This window comes from Alexandromys fortis, unplaced genomic scaffold (genome assembly GCF_014885135.2).
Source record: "Alexandromys fortis isolate MF-2015 unplaced genomic scaffold, M_Fortis_MF-2015_v1.1 scaffold_52, whole genome shotgun sequence".
Classification (NCBI taxonomy): domain Eukaryota; kingdom Metazoa; phylum Chordata; class Mammalia; order Rodentia; family Cricetidae; genus Alexandromys; species Alexandromys fortis.
In genome coordinates, this window is record NW_026067929.1 from 5403038 (window position 1) to 5425462 (window position 22425).

The 22425-nt window shown below is 43.0% G+C and overlaps 1 protein-coding gene across 1 annotated transcript in view; it reads right to left on the bottom strand.

Annotated features, from left to right (window-relative positions):
- Ctnnd2 (catenin delta 2) overlaps positions 1 to 22425 on the bottom strand; it is a 709004-nt gene that overhangs the window by 36895 nt on the left and 649684 nt on the right. Inside the window, exon 18 of the mRNA XM_050144862.1 lies at positions 4667 to 4877. Coding sequence (XP_050000819.1) covers positions 4667 to 4877 — 211 coding nt within the window. The remainder of the gene's footprint in view (positions 1 to 4666; positions 4878 to 22425) is intronic.

Consider the following 22425-nt stretch of genomic DNA (forward strand, 5'->3'; position numbering starts at 1 on the left):
TAGAAATGGGTTAGAACAATATGTAAGAGCTAGCCAATAAGAAGCTGGAACTAGCCGGGCCAGGCAGTGTTTGAAAGAATACAGTTTCCGTGTAATTATTTCGGGCATAAGCTAGCCATGCGGGCGGCCGGGTGCCGGGGACGCAGCCCCGCCGCTCCTATTTCAACAACACACAGATGGGCACAGACACACAGATGAGCACACACACACACACACACACACACACACACACACACACTCCTAACATGGATACCTAAGAATGGTCAAGAATCTACGAAGCCCTGTGTGCTCCTCAAGTTTGGTCCTTTTGGATCAATGTCACAGGAACTCATAGATATAGTATATAGATTTTTTTCTTGTAACCAAGTAATAAGGCTTCCAAAGCAATGGAGAGTTCAGAAACTGACTCCTCATATGGCAGGGCCACTGACAAGTCTCTGAAATGAGAACAAAAATGTTTTTGACTGTTACACCCTCTCTGTTGTCCCGTCTTCCTGAAGAATCAGAGGACCAGGACACCTGCTTCTAGATAGGGTCTTCTAATAATGAAGGGAATGCTGTACCCATGGAATCGCAACAATATGGCGGCCTCAGCTAGACCTTCACAATGACAACACCAGGGCACAAATCAATGTGGATGGGGGGCTGACATCTCATAAGGTCCCACCCCAATATGAAGAACTGCAGGCAACCAATGGGTGCCGAGAGGGGATGAACAGGTGCTCATCAGGAGCAGGGCCCCGGTAAGCTATTCGTTTCCCAGTGGTCAGCCCCAAACATGTAAATTAGAGCAGCATTAAATGGGAGCAGACCACTCCCCCCAACACACACCAATAAAAATTAATTACAGGAGTCTTAAGAGACAATAATTTGAGAGGGGGTTGGGGGATGGGGAGTTTGGGAGGGGGAGAGGGAGGGTGGAATTATAAAAACTCATGTATGAAATTTTCAAAATGTTAACGAAAAAGACATATTTGAAATAAAAAGGCCTTTGAAATGCAAAGGGAGCAGATGGTGGATGGGCTGAAATAAACGAATGTCTACGACAGGCACTCCAGAGTGAAGTCATGGAACGGCAGCACACGTGGAGAGCATGGCTGCTGTTTTCTGGATCTTCACGTTTGTAATTTACACAAGCTAGGGTTAAAGTTCCTGCATCCACTGACTGAAGAGCAGTGACAGCTACCTGTATCTGAGAAACAACCCAACTTTGGCTGTATTATAACAACAACAACAACAACAAAAATGAGGTTCTACGAATTCCATTTCTTTGTCTGTAATACATTAATACATTAGCTACAATAAGGTAACATTTGTTTTAGTTCACTAAAATGAATGGATGTTTAATTATTCTATAATTTATGATAGTACCATGCTCCAGCTACAGTTTTAAGTTCCTGAAACTTAGAGAAATGTAAACCTTTTCAAGGATACAGATTAGAGCCCCGGTTGGCCTTGCATAACCAAGGTTAAACAAAGACTAAATGCTCTTGTGTTTTTACGGCTGCTACTCGGTAATTTGTCTCTGGCAATGCCCAGGCAACAACCCTGGAGGAACATTATTAGAATTCAGGTAATGGTGGTGTGGCTGACACATTAGAATGAAAAATTCCTCGGACACAGTGTAATTTTTTGGTTTGTTTCAACTTCTTCTTTAGTTACAAAATAAGACTGTGAATGCTTATGAGAAGCAGGTTAGCCTCTCAATTAAAATGCCAGAATAGCATGGTGTTTTAGCAGCAGGAAGGTCAAAAGGCACACTGCCCTCTTCTTCGTCTTTCCTTTTGATCCCTCCACTGACTAGTGTCATAAAAATATCTACTTGAAAAGCTGTCACTGTCAACAGAAGGACTAGAAAAATTGAATGTTCCTAAGCGATTATAACCCGAGTCATAGCACACAGCTCTATACTGACAAGCAACAATCCAGACTATTAATAGCTTCCCTGCCTTATGATAAATACAATGACACATTCAACACAATTTCCCATATAACTGTTGAAATCATGAAAGTAGATATTTGGAACAGATGGACATGATAGAATGTCTGCAGTGTATGTTTAAAAATGATATGAAAATAGTAAGTCATCAGACTTCAAAACAATGTGCACTCGCTCCTATAAGTGTTGATAACAATTACACAGGGCTTTCATCTTCCTGGGAGCTGCCAAATCCGGGGTGGCTGAAGATGTCTGATGGTGCAATTCCTCATGGCTGTACAACTTGGTCACATAGGAGTAGCATCACAGAGTACCAGGTGCCTCGAATGACTTCCTAGCACCATAGGGGTTGTGGTTCCGGTGCACCGTGGTCCCATCACCGCATGGTTAGGTTTGCTCATTCTTTGAGGTAAAATGTAAAAATATTTGAAATTTGAGGACCGCAGCTAGGCATATTTGCGTTTTGTTCTATGCTCTTGTTTGTTTGCTTTGCCATGTTTGTTTGCATGCTGTTTCAAATAAAAACCAGACTTGAACTGAACTTAGCTCTATAAGCAAGTTTTTAAGAACAATTTTGTGTGGACATATTTGTGATAGTTGTATAGGTTAACCGGAATGAACTGATATTTTTACTATGCTATTGGCTCCTGAGCTCAAAAGTTCTACTCCTGAAAAGGTTTTTTGTTTTACTAAAACACATTGAGAGCTTCAAGGGAATCCCAATGCTTGTTGTCACCATAGGACTGAATGACAAATACAAGTTTCACGCTGAGAATCAGAGCAGTTTTCCTGGTCTCATTTTGTTTCAAAGGCAGCGAAAAGCAATTATAAATGGAAGTGTAGGTAGGAAGTGAGAGGTAATAAAAACCTTGTTTTGATCCTCCAATTAGTCAGGATATTCGTACACCAAAGAGACAAGCCACGTGGAAAACTTAAGGGCTAAGTATGAGAACTGCAACTGTAAGAGACCTGATTCAGCTCAATTGAACACTTGCTATTAAAGTCATAATTCCAGGCTGTTGACAAAGAGTAAAAAAAGATGAAGGAAGAATTCGGTGAAATGAGTGACTGTGGATGAAGAAATTCTTAGTCAAAGTAAAGGACACTCGTGAGATCACCGACAGATGAAAAACACCTGCCCATCTGCAACCGGCAAGTCTGGGGCCACACCTTGAAGGACAGCTCACAGCCACCATGGAAGAGCTGCAAGATTTCACAGGTGATTTCTCCAAACAGACTTTTCAAAGTAGTTTCACCAAGTAGTTTTCTTTGGCTATCAGTCTGACCACAGCCTCTTTTGTACTCAAGGCCCATTGAGTGTCAGTTACTGCTGTGGAGAAACTCAAGACAACCCAAGGGACTTGAGAGGTACCCTGCCACCCTCTTCCCACCCCTAGTTTTCTTGTCTTTAAATCCAGAGAATGTACTTTAACCTTGGGATGTCTCATAAGTACAGGCTAATAGAATGCTCCCGTCAACTGTGGTTTTACTGCGTCTCCTAAGTGGATGTGCCTTAAAGAAAAGTGGTCCCAGCAACAATATACTGGGCTCACAATGCTCAAGACAAGTAAGTATTTCTTTTCCCTGAGACCCACAGGTCTGCTGAGCTATGTGAAGAAGGAAACTATGTAGCTTCCTGGCTGTGAACCATGATGTTTTATTTTCAACAGAACATCATAAGCTGTATAGAATTCAGGTCCCAAATCTACATTGCACAATTGCCTGAGTCTGATGGGCTTCACCCCTTGACACAAGAACGTATTCAAATCTAATGCTGAATTGTTGAACGAGCCTATTTAAGGATCTCAGGGTATTTAAAAACCTCCCCCCGAAACTTTTATAACACATTGCCAATAACCCGAGTTAAATGAAATAATGAGACAGAGTTTCCAGAGAGTCTCAAAGAGCATTCCTCACCATCTTCGATAACAAAAGAAAAATTAATTATTTAGCATTTAGATGTAAAGGAACGGGAGGCAGGGAATGAAAAGGCAAGAAGTCGGCAGGCCCTTGATAATAAAAAGTTTACCCATTTAATCTTCTTTGATTACACTGAGGGACTTGCAGAAGACAAAATTTAATTAAGGATAGTGAAGGTTTCTGTAAAGGTTGATATACTAGCTGATACACTAACATCCTAGCTGATGAAGTTTTTTTTTATTTTATTTTAGTGGCATACAGTAAGATACCCTTGATTCTTAAATCACAGGGAATATTGCCTCTCTGCCTGGAATTTCTATTTATCCTTTCAGATTTGATGACCCCTGATTCCAGGAAGGGTATCACGCCAGGCCTGCCTTCAGTTTTAGGTTAGAAAGCAAGAACATAGCAAATTACCTGCCCAGAATCTCACAGCGGGTAAAGGAGTAGACGAGTAGAATTAGTTCTCCCTGACTCCATAGGAAGGACACACAGAGAAGACGCCTGTGTGATGACTTGGAACACAGAACCTAAGGATACGGGTCCAGTGATACAGGGACTGGCAAGCACATTTGAGAACCAACAGCAGGGAGATAACGTCATGTTTCCAGACTAAACTGGTTGGCTGCCCTGTGAAGGAACTCAGATTGTAGGCTGGGGTGTGCAGTCTTTCTTAGCAATGCAAATACAACGCTGCTGGGACCTACTCCAACGCAAAGACAATGCCGCCCCTGACTTACTCCAATGCACAGGCAATGCCGCTTCTGACATACTCTAACCCAAAGACCACATTGCCCCTTGACTTACTTATCTCCTTTGCTTTTGGAGATGCCGACCAACTTCTCGATGCCGCCAGCATCCCGTAAGGCCTTGGCATTCTCCATGTTCTTGGTGATCACTTCGTGCAGGGTGCAGCACACGGCTGTCACGGTGTCATCTGACATGGCCTTGCTCCCCGCGTTGTTGCTGTTGTTCCCTCCAGGAAGCCGGTGGACCAGGTCTCGCATGGCGTATTTGCCTTTAGGAAAGAAAATGAAGGGAACAGTTTAGGGAAGGTGAAGGTGGAAGGAGAGGGACAACGGAGAGCTGGGAACAGAAGAGGAAAAGTGGGTGCAGGACGGCACTGCCTGTTCTGTGCAGGGAGATTTCAGAAGGCACAGGGAGGTTGCCCACCGACAGCCACTGGGTCCAGGACATCCTCACCCCGGCACTGTGGATATTCAAACCTATGGAAGCCTGGGTCTCACACAAAGCAGCAGATGTCCATCTGTCCTCACACTTTCAATCGCTTCTCCATCACTTCCCTGGCTCAGTTCAGTGCCGATGCTCTGTGAAAGCAGTTGACGTCATATTGCTACAAATTCTGCACATAACTAATGTACGTGAATATTAATCACATAATTTCGATCTGCAGGTGGATGAGTCCTGGCTGAGGCACATGCAGTACTGAGGACCAACTCCAGTTGCTCAACACCAAGGCCCAGGGTCTGGTTGTCCATAGATGCAGGACTGGGTCTCTTTGGGAGTGACATTATGGCTCTAACCTTCACTGATTTCAGTTTTTAAAGCAACAACAACAAGGACATGAAATCTATAAGATCATCTTAAAGATGAACCGAGGAAATTCATGGACAGCATTTATTCCATAATTAAGAAAGAACACAGCTTCAACAGATGCCACGTTGATATCCCCGGAAGTAAATAAAATGTATGGTGACAGGCACAACCGCATGAACTCAGACTGGGATCTGTATGATGTAACAGCAGTCGTAGGGGAGGCGACCTTGACAAATTGTCTAACGCAGCAGCCTGTGTACTCTGGTCACCTTGTCTCTCCGATGAGCTTTTATTGCACGATTCTGTAATGCAGCATTAACTAACCTGGCATGTTTTTCTTCGTGTGAAAGTAAAATAAAACCCAACTTTGCTTACTTAATTCACTTTATCATTACCGGTCTTGCCTCTCCCAATGATAAAGGTACTTACAGTGACAGATTTATGGAGTGTTTTTAGAATACAAAGCACTTTAGACATTACCAACAGCCCAGCAGGACAATTAATGCATCCCACCCACAGCTTCCAATTCTGCTCCTTTAATTTACTTCTGGAAGTAAACAAGAGCCTGCAGCAAAGTCTGTTGTCCCTGAATTATTTTGGGCGGAACTGGCAAGTGTTCCAAGTCAGGTCCCTTACTCACCTCCCACCCCAGGACTAGACATATGTAGCCAGCTTCTAATAGTTACAGGAAATACTTTGACTGCAACAGACCTCTAAATGTCACCTCCTTCTGCTGAGAAACTGCCCAGTGTGTGGCAACGTGGGGCAGGAGAAAGAATCCCATGGGAATAGGCAGTATCTTAGCTCCAGGCAGTAATAAATAAAACATAGGCTCTGTTTTGATATTTTGATATCTGCTCTTATTCTTATTTTAGCATGGACAGAAAACGCTGATGTTTAAATTACGGAAATAGAAGAGCGTCTGCATTCAGTTGATGACAGTAGAGGAAGTGTCTGAGAGAAGCGCTTTGACTTGAAAACCCCCCAAAGTGGCGTATTTATTTTCTAATGACAGCATTCAAAGTCGCTTGCAGAGGATGCTTTGTGTGTGGATAGTCCTCACAGCAAATTGCTTGATATATTTATCGTTAAATCAACTCAACTCTGACGAAGAGCTTGCTTCTTGTCGAGCTCAGCATGCCTGCGGATCTATCATAAGCCACTGGAAGACAATCTGTCAACCATCGACGAAAGGAGACGGACGACGGACACGTCCTTTCCTCCCTGCCTCTGTGATGCAGGAAGTTCTGACGATTAGGACTGAGAGACACTTTAACCATCGAGTGTGTGGGACATTCACACTTTGAGTGTGGAAGACTGGTCCTGTGACCTTAATTTTGCCATGGTTGAAAGCAAAAATGTTGAGAAAAGACTCATCTGCAGAATTTCTTTGTTTGGGCTGCTGTTTTGGCTTAAAAATGCCAGGTGCAAAGAATGTGGCTTCGTTGGAAAAGGGCTTGCTTAGCACGCACAAAACACTGGGTGTGAGCCCTAGCACTTGGGAGGTGGGGCCAGAACGACAAAAAGTTCAAGGTCATTCATCCTTGCATAAACAGAAGGTTTGAGGCAAGCCAAGACTACTTGAGATCTTGAGTCTAAGTAATTAAGTAAATAAATGAGCCTATGTTGGATAATTGTGAATGTGTGATTTCTTCATAGCCTCCCAATCTGTAAAGCCTAAAGGAGACACAACTTTTCTGTAATGTTTGTGTTGGGTTCCATGAATACCTACTCAGTAGCCCGTCTCTCTTCCGCCTCTCAGCTGGTGGGCTAAAGGAACACTGAGAAAATTCTATAGTTGAATGCTTTGGTTTAATATTTACCAAAGGATCCTTGCATACACCAAAAAATGAAAAACATAAAAATGAAATGGGTGAGGTGAGCTTGCTATCATTACTGCTGCTGTTTTATTTTAAATATTATCATTCTGAATCAAACCAGATTTATTAGTGTACCTTGTCTTTAGCCACTCAGGGTTAACATTCATGTCTTGTGTCCTTTAAGAACTGTGTTTGAAAGTGCCTTCTCCAAATTTACACCCCATAATAAAGCTAATAAAATGTAAATAAGAAAGTAAATAAAGTAAAAAAAAATAATGTGAACCATTTTAGGAGTTTCCTAGATACCAAAGAACTTTAGGAAATATGGGATGCAAGACTTTAGGTATGTATGGCGTTCTGCAGACTGTTATATGATGTCACATTTGTGGTGATAACTGTCCTGTTTATCAAGAGTCTGACACAAGAGTTGGGTGTGATGGCTCTCATTCGGAATCCTAGAACTTAGGGATTGACATAAAGTTAGAGGTCAGGCTGAAACAGTATAATGATAATGATGACAAATAGAAACAATTAAGCCAACACGAAATGGTTGACCAGGGAACACAAGGAGAACTGAGCTCCCGTTTACTGTGACCAGTATCCTCATCCTGATCAGGTGTCAGGAATGACTGACAGTCTTTCAGAGAGACATATGTTCTCCTCTCTTTAAAGAATGCAACCTTTTAATACAAAGGTATCAGAGAGCCATTTCCTTTGCTGGGAATCCTGGAGTGCACTTGGATGGATGGGCAGAAGGCCTGGAGCTGTCTCACACCCTCCCATGTCTGCATCTACGCTTATACCAAGTGTGCCTGTTCTCATGTGGGTCGCCAATTAACTCCCGTGGTAGGACACGTGTCACAGGCTTGGTATTACTGGTTAGGGTGGGTACGCAACTGCAGATACCCAGCTTCACTGGTAGCAGATGATTCCTGACGTTCTCTCCTGCTTGCCTGAGGCCCAGTACCCACTGTGCCTTTGTAAAAAAGTATCCTGCTTACAGGATGCTCACACACAGTGATAAACACTAGGCTGCTGCTGACAGTCAAAACTGACATTATCAACACAATGAAGAAGTCGGTATTCCCACAGCTCATTCAGATTCCAATCAGACCACCCAGAGAAGCTGGATGGCTTACTAATCCAAGATCAATAAAATAAAGATCTAAGACCAAAGTGAAAAGTGGCTAACATCACGTTTCAAATGAGGCTCATTATAAAAGCCTCCTTCCCACTTCCACTGTCTTTATTGCCTCCTCTGACAGGTTCTACTGTAAAATTTGAACTACACTTTATTCAAATGAAGCCCTCTTCTAATGACTCCTTCAGAGTTCACTGAAAAGATCCTTGTGAAGGTTTCTAAGACACATGATAAGACAAACAGTTATCAGCAGCGACAATGACTACCACAGCAATGAAGCCTGGAAATGTAACGATATACATTGATCAGCCTGAGTTAAAACAACTCAGAGTAGGAGTTTCATACGTATTGAATGCCTTTTCTATCTGTGTACTTTCCTTAGCTATAGGTATTCATGGTGTATAATGAGTCTGAATCTCACCAGCATGTAATCAGGTAAATAAAATCTGTAACCATGACCTTACCAGCTATGTTACATTTAGAGGCAAATAAAATTCAATTAGACATGACAAGGCTATTAAGGAATTAGAGCATTTTGCATGTGAAATTGGTTATCTGCAGCCTCCTCCTAGGACACTGGCTTGGCTCAAGTCACATGGTTTAGGGGATTTCAGCCCTATAGGTAGCAAGGTCGGGATCACTGAAAACGTGAGCTCAGAACCTGGAGTAATCCACCTGGCCTTGGTAGCTCAGATGAAAAGGAATGGAGCATTTCCATCAAGAGAAAAAGCTAACTGTTGAGACCTGTTGCATACACTTCTCACTTGCTAACCACAAAGAAGTCTTTCTGAATAGATCAGTCCTGCCGACTATGTCTGTCTATAAAACTGGCAAGACGTTCAATAAATGGCCGCCAACCATACAGCTAAGCAGACGTCTATGGTGGCATCTGCACTTCAGTATGAAGAGAAGACTAGTAAGGAAAGCCAGCCCCTAGCTTGTCTGCCCCCTGGCAGCAGTCACATCAACATAAACACAGCACAGAAGATTAGCTCAGGGAATAAAGAAGCAAGAAGAGAAAAAAGAGTAAAATAAACATGCCGTCACACTCCTACAGCCCCTCTGGGCTTCTAACCATTCATCTCGGACAGATGACAGCAGGGTTATCCTATGATGAGCCTGTTTGTTCAGTGCAGTGCGAGCATCATGATACATCATGGTAAATGTGCCCTCTTTCACTCCATATATGGGCACCAGTTATTAAGGCTGGCTCCCTTCTAATAATTCATAAGTAAAATTCTCTTTCTTCTTATCTTTACCAAAAAAAATTACCACACAAATTATTCTGATCACCATTTCCCAACTCCTTCTAGATCCTGTCCACCTGCCTACCCACACGACTTTAAGTTCTTTCTCTCTCTCTTTAGAGAACAAACAAACAAAAAACAAATTGGAATTTTAAAAAAGAAACAAAAGCAAGTCACACACATAAATAAAAACATAAAAGCATAAAATTGGAAACCATAATTAATATTCAAGCAAAAGGCCAGTAAGACAAAACCAACCAAACAAAAACATTCAAATGAAGCAATATGAGACAAAAAGTCTACAGGACGACTGCTGAGTTCATTTTGTGTTAGCCCTCTACTGCTGGGCACAGGGTTTAGATCTAAGAGGCAAAGAGGATGGATGACTGCAAGGAAACAGTGTCTCCCAACAGCAGGATGATGCATGTATGACCGCAGCAAGAACACAACCTGCACAGGCTCAGGTCGGATGGGGTCGCAGAATGATGAGGGGAAAGTGTCATGGGCTCCCACCCATCACCGCGGAGCCATCTCCAACTGATATCCGCTGCAAAGGTAAAAATCACGTTTCCCCGGTTCCTTTCTTGCTGCATTCTCTTCAGCTCTCCCTCCACAGGTGGAACATGGTAGTGACAAGAGAAGCCATTTGGTTGAACCATACCAGATCCCGTTCCAGCAGGAGACCCGCTCCGCACGTGGTACATTCGAACAGATACTGCCAGAGATGAATTATTTGTAAATGATCTTTTTCTTTTAATGCATCTGTTAATTGGTTAGAGGCTTTTAACAGGAGGAAAAATGTGGAGGCGGGGCATGGTTAGGAGGAATCCTTTGGAAGTAGGGGATCTGATGGCTGGTGTGGGCAGCGGTTGAGATACAGTCTAGAAGGCAGGTTAGAGTTTCTTTTGCTTTATCTACTAACTGTGGTTTCCCAAAACAAGTACCAACTTATAACATATACAAGAACCTGTATTACATGTCAGAATGGATGAGCAGCTGGCCTGAGAAAGGGATTCAAAGGGTGAGCAACCCTTTGAGAAAGAAGTAGTACTAAGTGAGGCAGAATCCTTCATGTTCACTCCGTGTAGTATGCAGCTTTCCCGTGAGCTATTCACTCCCAATAAATAACCTTCCTCATATGTCGAGAATACAAGATGAATTGTATTTCTGACACCCCAAGGTTCCATCCAGAGGAGTCCCTGAATTAGATCTGAGGAATTCCCACACTGTTGAGTGTCAAGGACTGGAAGGAAGGGAGTGGCAATGCCAGCAAGAAGGCGGTGAGGTTATGCACATTTAAGTAGCATGAGAATTACTCTAAAAATCAAGATGGCAGCTAATTAAAAGGAGGCCGGGTGTAGTGCTTTTCTGAACCAGAAATGAATTGAGTTTCAGAAATATTGAAAATGATGCAAGCAGCTGATATACATTCAAACAGGATTCAGCTAATTTGATTAAATATTAAGCATGATAGCCCTCAAAATAATTATCTCAACTCATCGCCTAATTTTAGCAGAAGTGATCACATTCAAACTTAGCTAATTATAGCTTCAGGAGAGGAAAAACATATGGAAGATCTTTTCTTTTTGGTTAGAATTGATATCTATCAAGAGCCAAGCATTTTCCCAAGATAAAAATTTCACAAAACAATAGTCTGCCCTAGGAGAATGAGCTAGTGTTTCCATAATAAAAAATTGATTTCAGGAATGAAGTCTGACTTGAGCACACTGGGAAAGTGTATTGAGTACAACAATAGCCTAACGATGGATTTCAAAATCACAGTTTTTTATTCTTGGCTTAGCAAACTGATTTGCACACTGCCAAAATGGGGGAGCAGCTTCAATTAAGGTTACTTAAGAGAGGAATATGCGACTTCGCATCGTTGGCATGACACAGGGGCCTTACTTTTTCAAGAACACTCAGGTCTGTTATTGTCACTTTGGTTTTGCATTGCCCTGGGAGGCACAGAAAGGAGACACACAATTTCCAACTTCCATATAAGACAAAAGCAGTTCAAGAAGGGAAATGACACAGGGCAGATTGTCTCTGGTATCTTGGTACCTGCAAGTCTCACGTGGAGGAGCTTTCCCGTGCGCTATGACCCTCCTCAGTCCTTCCCTCAAGCTCCTTCACAGGAGAGACCTGTCAGTGGCTGGGACGGTTTTCAACCATGACTTATTCAGTCGGGGATTCCACAGACAGTCATCAGAGTGCAGCTCGTGATGGTATGGCTATGCTGGACGTGCTCTGTAAACTGACGCCGGACAAAATCAAACCACCTGATGTCTCCTGGCCAACTAACCCACACCTGGGATGCACCCTTAGAACGCACAATATAGGAGCAGTGAGTGCTTTGACCTCTGAGAATTGCACTCGTGCCTTTCCTCCCACTACAGCCGCCCACCTCCAAGAAACGTCTTGGGAACATAACTGCTACAAGATGCTGCTAAAACAGGTTCATGTTGTCTGAATGGGGAAACTGTTGTACTCGATCTCTAAGGCACTGCCTCAAGATATTAGCATTTTTAACTTCAAGTTAGAAAAGCAAACGCCCTACACTATCTAATACATAAAAAGGCAGCTCCTTGTCTAAATAAGCTTAACCCAGGCTTCTCCAAACTTGTGTGAGCAGAGAAAACATGCAATGCTTCTTGGTAATCATGATTCTAGAGATCCCCTGCTGTCTCTGCTACCCACTCTTAGGTTTATACAGCAATGTCTATGCATTCCTGGATCTTTATGACCAAACACATTTAAATTTCATAGCAATGCGAGTTAATAGCAATAGAAATAAGAATGAATGGAATCCCCCTGACTGTGGAAACAAGATGGCAGACTGTGAACACTGTGAGGTAGAATAACACGGGGCCTGATGACATTCCCACGGGCACAATAGTGGCATGAAGGTATGAGAGTCAGCCACTTTCTCATCTGGTTTAAAGCCAGTGCCTCAAGATGGATTTCATGTCTGGCACCATTAACTGGGCCAAACCTCATGCCTGGCTAGGTCCTAGGTCCTAGGTGAGGACCTTCTTCTAAATAGACACAGGTATAAACTCCCCCTTAAGTTTTTACCTTTATATTAATGGAGTAGTGCATTCCTCAGTCCTCAGCAGAGAAGACTCTCTTTGTAGTAGATGGAGATTAATGTAGAAACCCACAATTGGGTTGTCTTAAAATTAGTTTTTTTTCTATTTTGGTGCCTACCAACAAGCCAACTACTGGTCTCCAGCAGTCAGCCCTAATTTTCCTTCTGCTCATACTATGTGCTGTCAGCACAGAGGGTCTTATGTGATGTCCTGTAACTGGTTTCTAGTACATGATTCTGCTGTTTCAGCCTGTGAAGATCTTCTGTAGAGCAGAGGTCAGCTGACGAGGGAAGTCCTTCTGTATATGTGTTGCTTTTATTGGTTAATGAAAAAGCTGTTTTGGTCAGCTTTTACTTAACAGAGTAAAGCTAGGTGAGAAATCAGAACAGAGATAGATAGAGAGAGAGAGAGAGAGAGAGAGAGAGAGAGAGAGAGAGAGAGAGAGAAGGCAGAGATGAGGAGACACCATGTACCAGCCAAAGGAGAAAGAGATTTGAATATTACCAGCAAGTCACGAGCCTCGTGGTAAAATATAAACTGATAGAAATGGGTTAACTTATAGTTAGAGCTAGCCAGTAAGAAGTCTAAGCCATCGGCCAAACCATTATATTTAATATATTAGCCTCTGAGCAATTATTTTGTAAGCAGCTGCAGGAACTAGCAAGCTAGAGAGAAACTGGTCCAGGGACCAGCGGCATAGAGAAAACCCCCAGCCACAGTCAGCCGCAGGAGACAGACATTCTGATGAGGTAGTATGGGGTTGTGTTGGGGCTGGTAGTGCTGACTGGACAGCTTGATCTCTTTTTTTTTGAAAACAAGATGGATCATAAATTTCAGGCCACCAGACCCAACCATGCCTCCAGATCTTTTGAAACACCTGTTTCTCCATACCCTTCAGGGACAATCCCCTGTCCTGGTATGGTGGTTTGAAAAACATGGCCACCAAAGGGAGGAACACTATTAGGAGTTATGACCTCGTTGGAGTAGGTGTGGCCTTGTTGGAGGAAGTGTGTCACAGTGGAGATGGGCTTAGAGGTCTCATATACACTCAAGCCAAGCCCAGTGAGACAGACCACTTCCTGTTCCTGATGCAGAACTCCCAGCTGCCTCTCCAGCGCCACGTCTGCCTGCACGCTGTGATGTCCCACCGTGATGATAATGGACTGAACCTCTGAACTGTCAGTCACCCGATTAAACGTTTTCCTTTATAAGAAGTGTTGTGGTCAAGGTGTCTCTTCGCAGCGATAGAAACCATAATTAAGACACATGGTTTGAGGGGTTGGGTTCATCTTCTTCTAACGAAAGCAATAGCTTTGTTTGAATTTGCGTTTCTGTTTCTGTGATAAAACACTCTAGCCCCAAACAACTCCTGGAGGACAGAATTTATTTCCTCTATGCTTCCAGGTCACAGTCCACCGTTGAGGAAAGTCAGGGCACGAGTCCAAGTTAGCAGCTTGAAGCAGAAGCCAGAGAAGAATGCATCTTACCAATCCTTTATTTGCTCATACTCCTCAGCTGGCCTCCGTATAGAGCCCAAGCCCTAGCGATGGTGCTGCCTACAATAGGCTGTGCCCGTCCACATCAATCGTCAACCATCAGTCTCCCACTCACATAGGCACAGGCCAATCTGATCAGGGCAATTCCTCAATTGAGACGCCCTCAAATAACTTTGGGCTGTGTCAAGTTGACAGCTAATTGAACCAGCTCTTATGCTTAAAGCAAAAGGCAAAAAGCAACTTCCCATTATCCAGTCTTTTTTGTTATTAGTTCAAGTTTATAGGGCCCGAAGTTTACATCAAGTTTACTATGTAGTTTCTGCCCACTGATATATTAGGTGCTTTTTCCATGATAAAGACTCTCAGCATTTTTCATATTTTTGCAATACATGGAATTTGAGAGAAAGAACATTAGAACTCAAAGATATTGAAAAATTATTTTAATAACAGTTGGCTTATGTTTTAGCTACTTCTCCCAATTCCCTAGCTTGCGAAAACAGTGTTCCTATGAACTTCAGAAATGTCTTGGGCCACATAATATCGAGTGCTTCCTTGTGCATTAACCACAGTGGACATTCTGAATGGCACTGCCAGCATTATTAATCCGCCAGCACATACGCTGCAGGCTTTTGATAAGTGCGAAAAAATGAAACCTTATTGGATTTGTATTTGATGAGTTTAAAAGTTTTTGTATTTGTGGTGCAGTAAAAAACAGCAATAATTAGAACAATTAGATGAACTACTGAGAAGCCGATATAAAGAGAAAGAATAAATGAGAGACCACGCAGACGTAACAGAAACAAAAATGAAATTTGAGGACAAAGAACAGATCGAAGTTTGCCTTTGCTAATCCCTTTCCATCAAAACGGCTCCACATGAGCTCTGCGTCTGGCTGATAACCCACTTATTACAAGCAATACTTAACATTGAAAAATTCTAGGGAAAGAAAAAGGCACTGGACAGTCCTTTGGCAATTTCGTTATTGTGGTGGGATTTCCCTTGCTGCAAAGGAGGAGAAAGACATGATGAATGGGAGAGATTACATGGAAGATTAAAAAAAGCAGAAAAATATTAGGCCCTGGGTATCTGCAGTTCAATTGTTCCAAAGTGCAGCAAACACTTGGAGTCTTAGCTTTCTTATCAATGCAGTCCGTTTCTGAAATATCCAAGGGTCTATTTGTCTTGCTCACTGTGGAGCTCAAGCAAGGGGTGGTGACACTGTCAATCACAGAAGTCTGGGAGTGACTGGCTCACAGGGCCCGGGCCTCACATCTTCCAGGGGATATTTGGGGAATAGGGGAGAGTTGCCTCCACCCTTCTTTATTCTTCTGACTGTTCTCGACGTTGGTAAGAATGATGCCCTAGGAGTGCTACCTTCTAAAGCACGGACACTGAGTGTGTGCTGCACACTGCCCTGAAATTCTCTCAAGTGCATTTCAGCATGCTTGGCCATGGAATAGCAAGGGAAATAATTACCTGCAAGGATCATGCAAGAGCGGGCACTTAGACCTACAAATAGTGTAGTTATTATTATCTAATGATCATGGTTAGTACCAACAAATTAAAACCAAATCCAAAAGTCAAACTTCTTATTAGCCAAATGTGAATAGGGCATCTTCATTTAGAAGAGTATTTTCAACATACATTCTGCACTTCACAACAGACCCTGTTATATTACACTAAAAACAATTAGACATTTAAACCATATTTGAAAGATCTGGGCCAGAAGACTAGGTAGCATGCCTGCAGACTTTCTCTGCTCTCTCTGCTTCCCAGCAGACCCAATCCCTCAGACTCATCCCTAGCTTGGCAACAGAACACCAACTGCAGCTTCCTTTCCCCACTGTGCAAGCCTCCTGTGGATCCCACAGACAATCCCCTCCTGGCCTCCCTCCTTCCACTTGTCTCTGGGTCTCAGCTCCCAGCTTGGGCAGACATGCAATCACAGGCCATGTCTGCCAGAAGACCAGGCAGACTGCCCACAGACCTTCTCTGCTCTTCCCCAAGGAGACTCAATTCCCCCAAACTTGTCCCAGCTGTAGCTCCACACCTCCTGTGGGTCCCATAGATTATCCTCTCCTGACCTTCCAGAAATTATTACCAACAAACAGAGTTTAGTACAACTTCTTTGTTCTCTCTCTCTCTCTCTCTCTCTCTCTCTCTCTCTCTCTCTCTCCCTCTCTCTCTTTTTAATTTTCAGATGGGCTCTATTTTCTGGCAGTGAACAGGGGCACTGTGGCTCCTATAAGAAATTTCCAGACTCAGTAGTAGCAGCAAAAACTGCACAACTCCTTTAAAAAGACTTCCTGGTTTGTGCTGCCAACACGAACTCTGGCTCTTTCAGGAGGCCTAGAACTTGAATGGGGTTTGTGGGCAGCCTGCTGCAAGTTACTTGGTGGCAGCACGGGCCAACTGCTTACCAGAGTTGAGGTGGTGAGGATGACTCCCACCTGACGGTCTCAGAGGCAGTGAATGGATCTTTGCCATTTTGGACTGGGCAGAGCCAAAAGGCAAAGAAGCCTTAGTCCTAGCCATGCCATGTAGCATTTTAAGAAGCAGTTGTGGTTAGAAAAGGATTACAGATATACAATAAAGACAGATTCAGATGAAAAAGACCTCTGAATGGGTCACAGTGTTGGATAAATGCACGTAGGCTTAAGAAAAAGAGTATAGTTATAATATAAAAGAGTACAGACAGTCATAGATTAAAGAAGTAAAAAAAGCCACATAAAGATGGAAAATACACAGAGTTTGGATTATGTATATTATTGTGTTTTCTTTGAATTTTTGACTGTGAATGAGCTAAGTACAGAAAAACATTTCATTGTATGAGCTGCTAAGCTACACCAACATATATATTTTAAAGTTATCTTGACTTCAAAATTTGGATCTAAGGATTTGTTGCTTTAAAAAAGAGGTTCTGCTTTTGTTTCCACAGAGGATGAGAACCTATGGATTCCTTCAAGACTAACATGGTTTGTTGGACCAAGACCATCTGAAAGGTCACTGTGAACACCTAAAACACACTTCATCCAACAAAAAGCAGGAAGCAGTTTGGAGAGAACTATGTCCCAGTCCCCAAATATCATTTATAAATGTTTGTTTCTATTTAAAGGGAAATATGATATAGAGATGAATACATTGCATTGATATGGCTCTTGATCTACTGACATAAATTTAAGATCAATTTTGTTATATGTATATTTATGCTTTTCATTAAGGTATTGTGTTTGTGTAGCTCATTTAAAAATGTAATTTATAATTAAGAAATACAGATTAATATATACTCATCTATAATAGTCAAGCTTGTAATCATGTTAGTTAGGTTTTATAGATGTATAGAGATATATTTCAGATAGTCTTCAAACCTTTCAAAGACTTACAGAATACAACATTTAAAATGTTTTAAAAACTTAGGACTTTTCATGACAATGAGATACATTAGCTTCTGACAGCACCGATCTACTTCAAGAGGAAGATGGCACTGAAGTGGCTCCTTATGGAGTTTGTTAGCCATTTTGGCAAGAAACTGTTCTTGCCTGGACTGCTTGATGCTATGCCATATGAACTGGACATGCAGGACCCACAGTAAAATGACTGCTGAACTTGCCTAAAGGTGAGACAGTCCTTTGGGGTTCCTGCTTCATGAAAGAGAGCAATAAGAAAACTAAAGGAGATCAAGGGGATACAAATTGGAAGGGAAGAAGTCAACATATAGTTATTTGAAGATGATTATGAGAGTGCACATAATCGTCCTAAACATTCCCCTAAGGAACTCCTAGAGCTGATAAACTCCTTCAGTGAAGTGTCGGGATGCAAGATTAACTAAATAAGAAAAAAAAAAAAAAGAGATTCAGTGAATATGGTACAGAGTGGAGGGACTCAGTGTGTGTGCATGCGTGTGTGTGTGATACACATGGAGAGGCGAACATTTGCACAGAAGAAAATAAGTGTGTAAGCATGCACAGGAACAGCAGCCAGGCAGGAAAATAAGTGTGCAAGCATGCACAGGAACAGAAGCCAGGCAGGAAAATAAGTGTGCAAGGATGCACAGGAACAGAAGCCATGCAGGAAAATAAGTGTGTAAGCATGTACGGGAACAGCAGCCAGGCAGGAAAATAAGTGTGCAAGCATGCACAGGAACAGAAGCCATGCAGGAAAATAAGTGTGCAAGCATGTACAGGAACAGCAGCCAGGCAGGAAAACTTTTAACCTGAGGAATGAAGATGTAAGACTTGCCAAGTGCTCTGAGATAACTCCTCAGGGATTCCACTGAGATACGGGAAAGCCCCGAGTTACTGCTCATGCATCTTCCCCTGCACTGTAGGTGTGTGTGTACGCACGTGTGTGTGTGTGTGTGTGTGTGTGTGTGTCCTTCATCTGCAAGGTGCCCTGAAATTCCTTCAAACTTGTAAGCACATGGTTATGCCCCTTGCTGCACTGGGTATACAGCTATATATACATTATATTTAGTAAATAACCAGATTTCATACCAGTTTTATGAAGCTACCATAAAACTTGCCTTTTCCTTAAGAGGAGTATGCGTTACCATTTATATCTCGTTGTGGTTATTCCATTTAAATAGGGAAACTGTAAGCTACAATCAATTCGTCTTACTGAAGATACATGCTGTGCCCTTGTGGCATGAGAGATAACCCACTCACAAATCACAGGGAGGTGTCGTTGGCACCAGGTTCATAGCAGGGCCCGACAGTGCCTACAGAAGAGTCACAGAAACTGAATAATGTGGATCTTCTCCACACGTATTCTTACGAGTTGGTTTTAAAAAATGGTTTAGGCTATAGAAGCACGGTGTGCAGTTTGCAGCCCTGGAATTCTGAGTGTGCGCTTTCTTTCTCCTTAGTTACTAAGCCTTGGAAGTGTGTTCTCACTTCTTTAAGTGTGCGGCACCTCTTCTCTATAATGACTCCTACACTATGTCCCAAGGAACCACCAACACTTTCCCACCAGAAACTCACCGTCCCCCAGTGTCCACCACGGTGGACTCAAGAGGAGGCAGACCGAGCCCCTAAGCTGTGTCAGGGGCTTGCACTGATTCGGCCTGGCCCTTCTGTCTCTAAGTTCCTGTCCTCTAGGTCTCCTCTCTCTACATCTACAGACAGGACCGTTATACTCAGCACAGGGGAGGAGACACTCAGAGCAAGGGCATAATTTATTCCAAAATGCCTATGTTTAATTTTGTTACAACTGGAACTATAATTAATATAAAGTACTTTAGAATAAGAGTTTTCTTGCCATCAAACTGACTTCTCAGGGTGGGAGATTTAGTTCAGAGGTAGAGTGCTTGCCAAGAGAACCCAATGCGCTGGGTCCGGTCCTCAGCTCTGGGAAGAATCGCTCATGTTTCTCCACTGAAAGGCTGAGCATATAAATGGACAATGGTCAGACTCTGAGGCAAAACAGACCCACAGTCTACAGCCACCTGACCAGGAAACCAGACTCTTCTCTATAATAAATGACCCTTGAAGCCGGTCTGTTAAAAATCATTCCTGCAGGAAAGCAGAATGCTAACTCTAAGCACCATTCAGAAGTTCCATTAATAACTGGCTGAAAATGACCAGTCTCTAATTTTTGAGCTTGTTTCTAATTTAGAACTAAAAAAAAGCCATATATAAAAATATATCTTCTTCAACACTCACAAAGAACATCCTCCTGTCTCAGCTTCCCTGGGCTGTCAGCCTCCAGTGAGGTACACAAAGACTTCCCAACACACACACATGCAAACACACAGACACGCACATGCACATACACATGGGCTCTCAGCCTCCAGTCAGGTACACAAAGACCCACCAACACACACACACATGCATACATACATGCACACACATATATGAGCACATAGATATGTTTGACTATGAATGTACTGGAATAGCTTCTATGCCTCTGCCTTTAGATGCCCAGCAAATTCAAATCTTGGTAGCTGGATTCCCTGCTATGATTAAGTTTAGAGTACATGACCTTTTCCACCAAAGAAAGGTAAAGGAGCTGACCTTATCAACATAATAAACTGCCCACAGTGTCTAGTGGATTTCCTCCTCAGGTCTTCAAAAGGCTCTTGGTTAACTATTATTGCCGTATCTAGGCTGGAACATGTTTGCTCAATGACCGGACTGCCAACTGGTGCACTGCGAGGACAGTACATGCAGAAATACAAGGGATGCCTGAAGCTGACGAGAATCTTGGACGAGAGATAGGAAATCAGCAATGAATTTGGCCAGGCAAAGAGCCTGTGAGAAATGGAGACCCAGGGCGGCTCCCTGGTTCATTCTGCTGATCTTGGTAAGAACAGCAGATGAGTTGACAATGGTGTTCGCTTTCACTGACAAGAACATGAACCACACTGCAAGTGTGTGCTCAGTCTCAGGGACTTAGGACATCCCTTGATATGTCTGTATTTTAGAGGTCCAGGATAGAGAAATGCTGACATCAGATCCTGATCGGTGTGTCCAGTCTAGGACAGGGTGTTCCTCTAGTAACTGGGGGTACTGTGTAAGTCTTCTGAGAGTTGGGTCATTTCACACTTTCCCTAGTATTTCCAAGCTACAGCTCCTGCCGTGCCCATGAACTTAAAGCAGGAATGCCAATTACTTTTCAGCTCCACAAATAATCTTTGACAGGCTGAAATCTTGTTGCTTTGGACTCGTTCAGAAGGCAAGTAAGAACCACGGGCTAAGAGTGACTAAAACACAGCTCTAAACTGTGATTTAAAAACCATAGTTGTTGCTGATTGGTTCTCTGTGAGTTATATCCGTACTTTAATAATTCTATTTTTTCTTAGAATGCGTGTGTATGCATATAAACGGATATCAGAGGACAACTATGAAACTGGTCCTCTCCTGCTACTCAAATGTGGCTTCTGGGATTCAAACTCAGGATCCAGGATTGTGTTGGAAACACCTTTACCCTCTGAATCATCTTGATGGCAGAACTCTATACATTTAATAAGCTCAGCCATCCCACCATGCCTTTCTTACATCAACTCCCATAGTCCTTTTCACCACGCATCTCATTGATGTGAAGATGTAAGAAGCACTTGAAATGGGTGAATGCTCAGCCTCCAGCCACATGGGCCACTGCTTGAGACCAGAGAACCAATCTGAGCGTAGCTTTCCTTTAGTCTCGTCAGGCTACCTATCAGTTATGAAGCAGCAGTTTGGGGAATGTATGTTTCCTTCCAGACTGCTGAGAACTGAAACTAGGAGCCTCCCAGGATTAGAGAGAACAGTCCTGGTCAAGAGAACATACCGTCTGGTCTGGGTCGAGACCTAACATTCCAGCTGGCCTGGTTCAGTCACTCTGGCTTATGGGCCATTGGGACAAGGTGGACTCAGCTTGGGTCATGCTAAAGACTTAGGCAGAATCACTGGTTCTTTAATGAAGTGCTGTACTTTTCCTTCCCAGAATCCCCACCCCATTTCAGGAGTTTACAGGACCACAGCCATGTAGAGTTGTTAATTTGCCTGCTTCTCTGAATTATTAAGAAAACCGTAACTTTTCCTTCCTTGTTTCTCTCGTGCTATAAAGAGTGCTTTCCTTAACACCTTGGGAATTCCTCTCAACATTTGGAAAAAGCCCCCCTCCCTGCAGTGCGGCAGCAGGTCTATGCCAGCTGAAATGGCATGGCCCTTTTCTTCTCCCCTCCCCTCTCCTCCAGACAGCTGCTGAGGTTTTACGCCTTGCCCATACTTGGGCTTTTCTTTTAAATCCTAAGACTGTCCTTGTGCTTCTGAGTCCATTCCTAAATTCTTCTATTAATGATACTAAGAGCCCGAGCCCCGCAGAGGAGCCCCATCCCCCTGTATCACCAGCTTGGCTCTTACACACACACCGCTTCACAATGAACTGGCATGAAAGTCTGGCTCTCCTCATTAACATTACTTAATTATCCTCATTAGCATCACTTGCTATTCTGACCCAGGCAAATGGCTTGATTGTTCAATACAGAAAGTTGTGGAAAGACCTATCAATGCTTTAACTGCACGTATCAAAGGAGAAGCTTGTACCCTAGACTCTGAATTCCTGCTTTTACCAACCCTGAATTCTGGCCAGTTCCAGCGTTGAAAGGTCTGCTTTGTACACCATGCTTCAGAGTCTAAAATCTCCTCTGCCCTTCCAAGCCCCGCCCCTGGCCCTTGGGTACTATCCTCCCCTGAGGTCCTTGGGTACAGTCCTCCTGCACCACAGAATTGTGCATA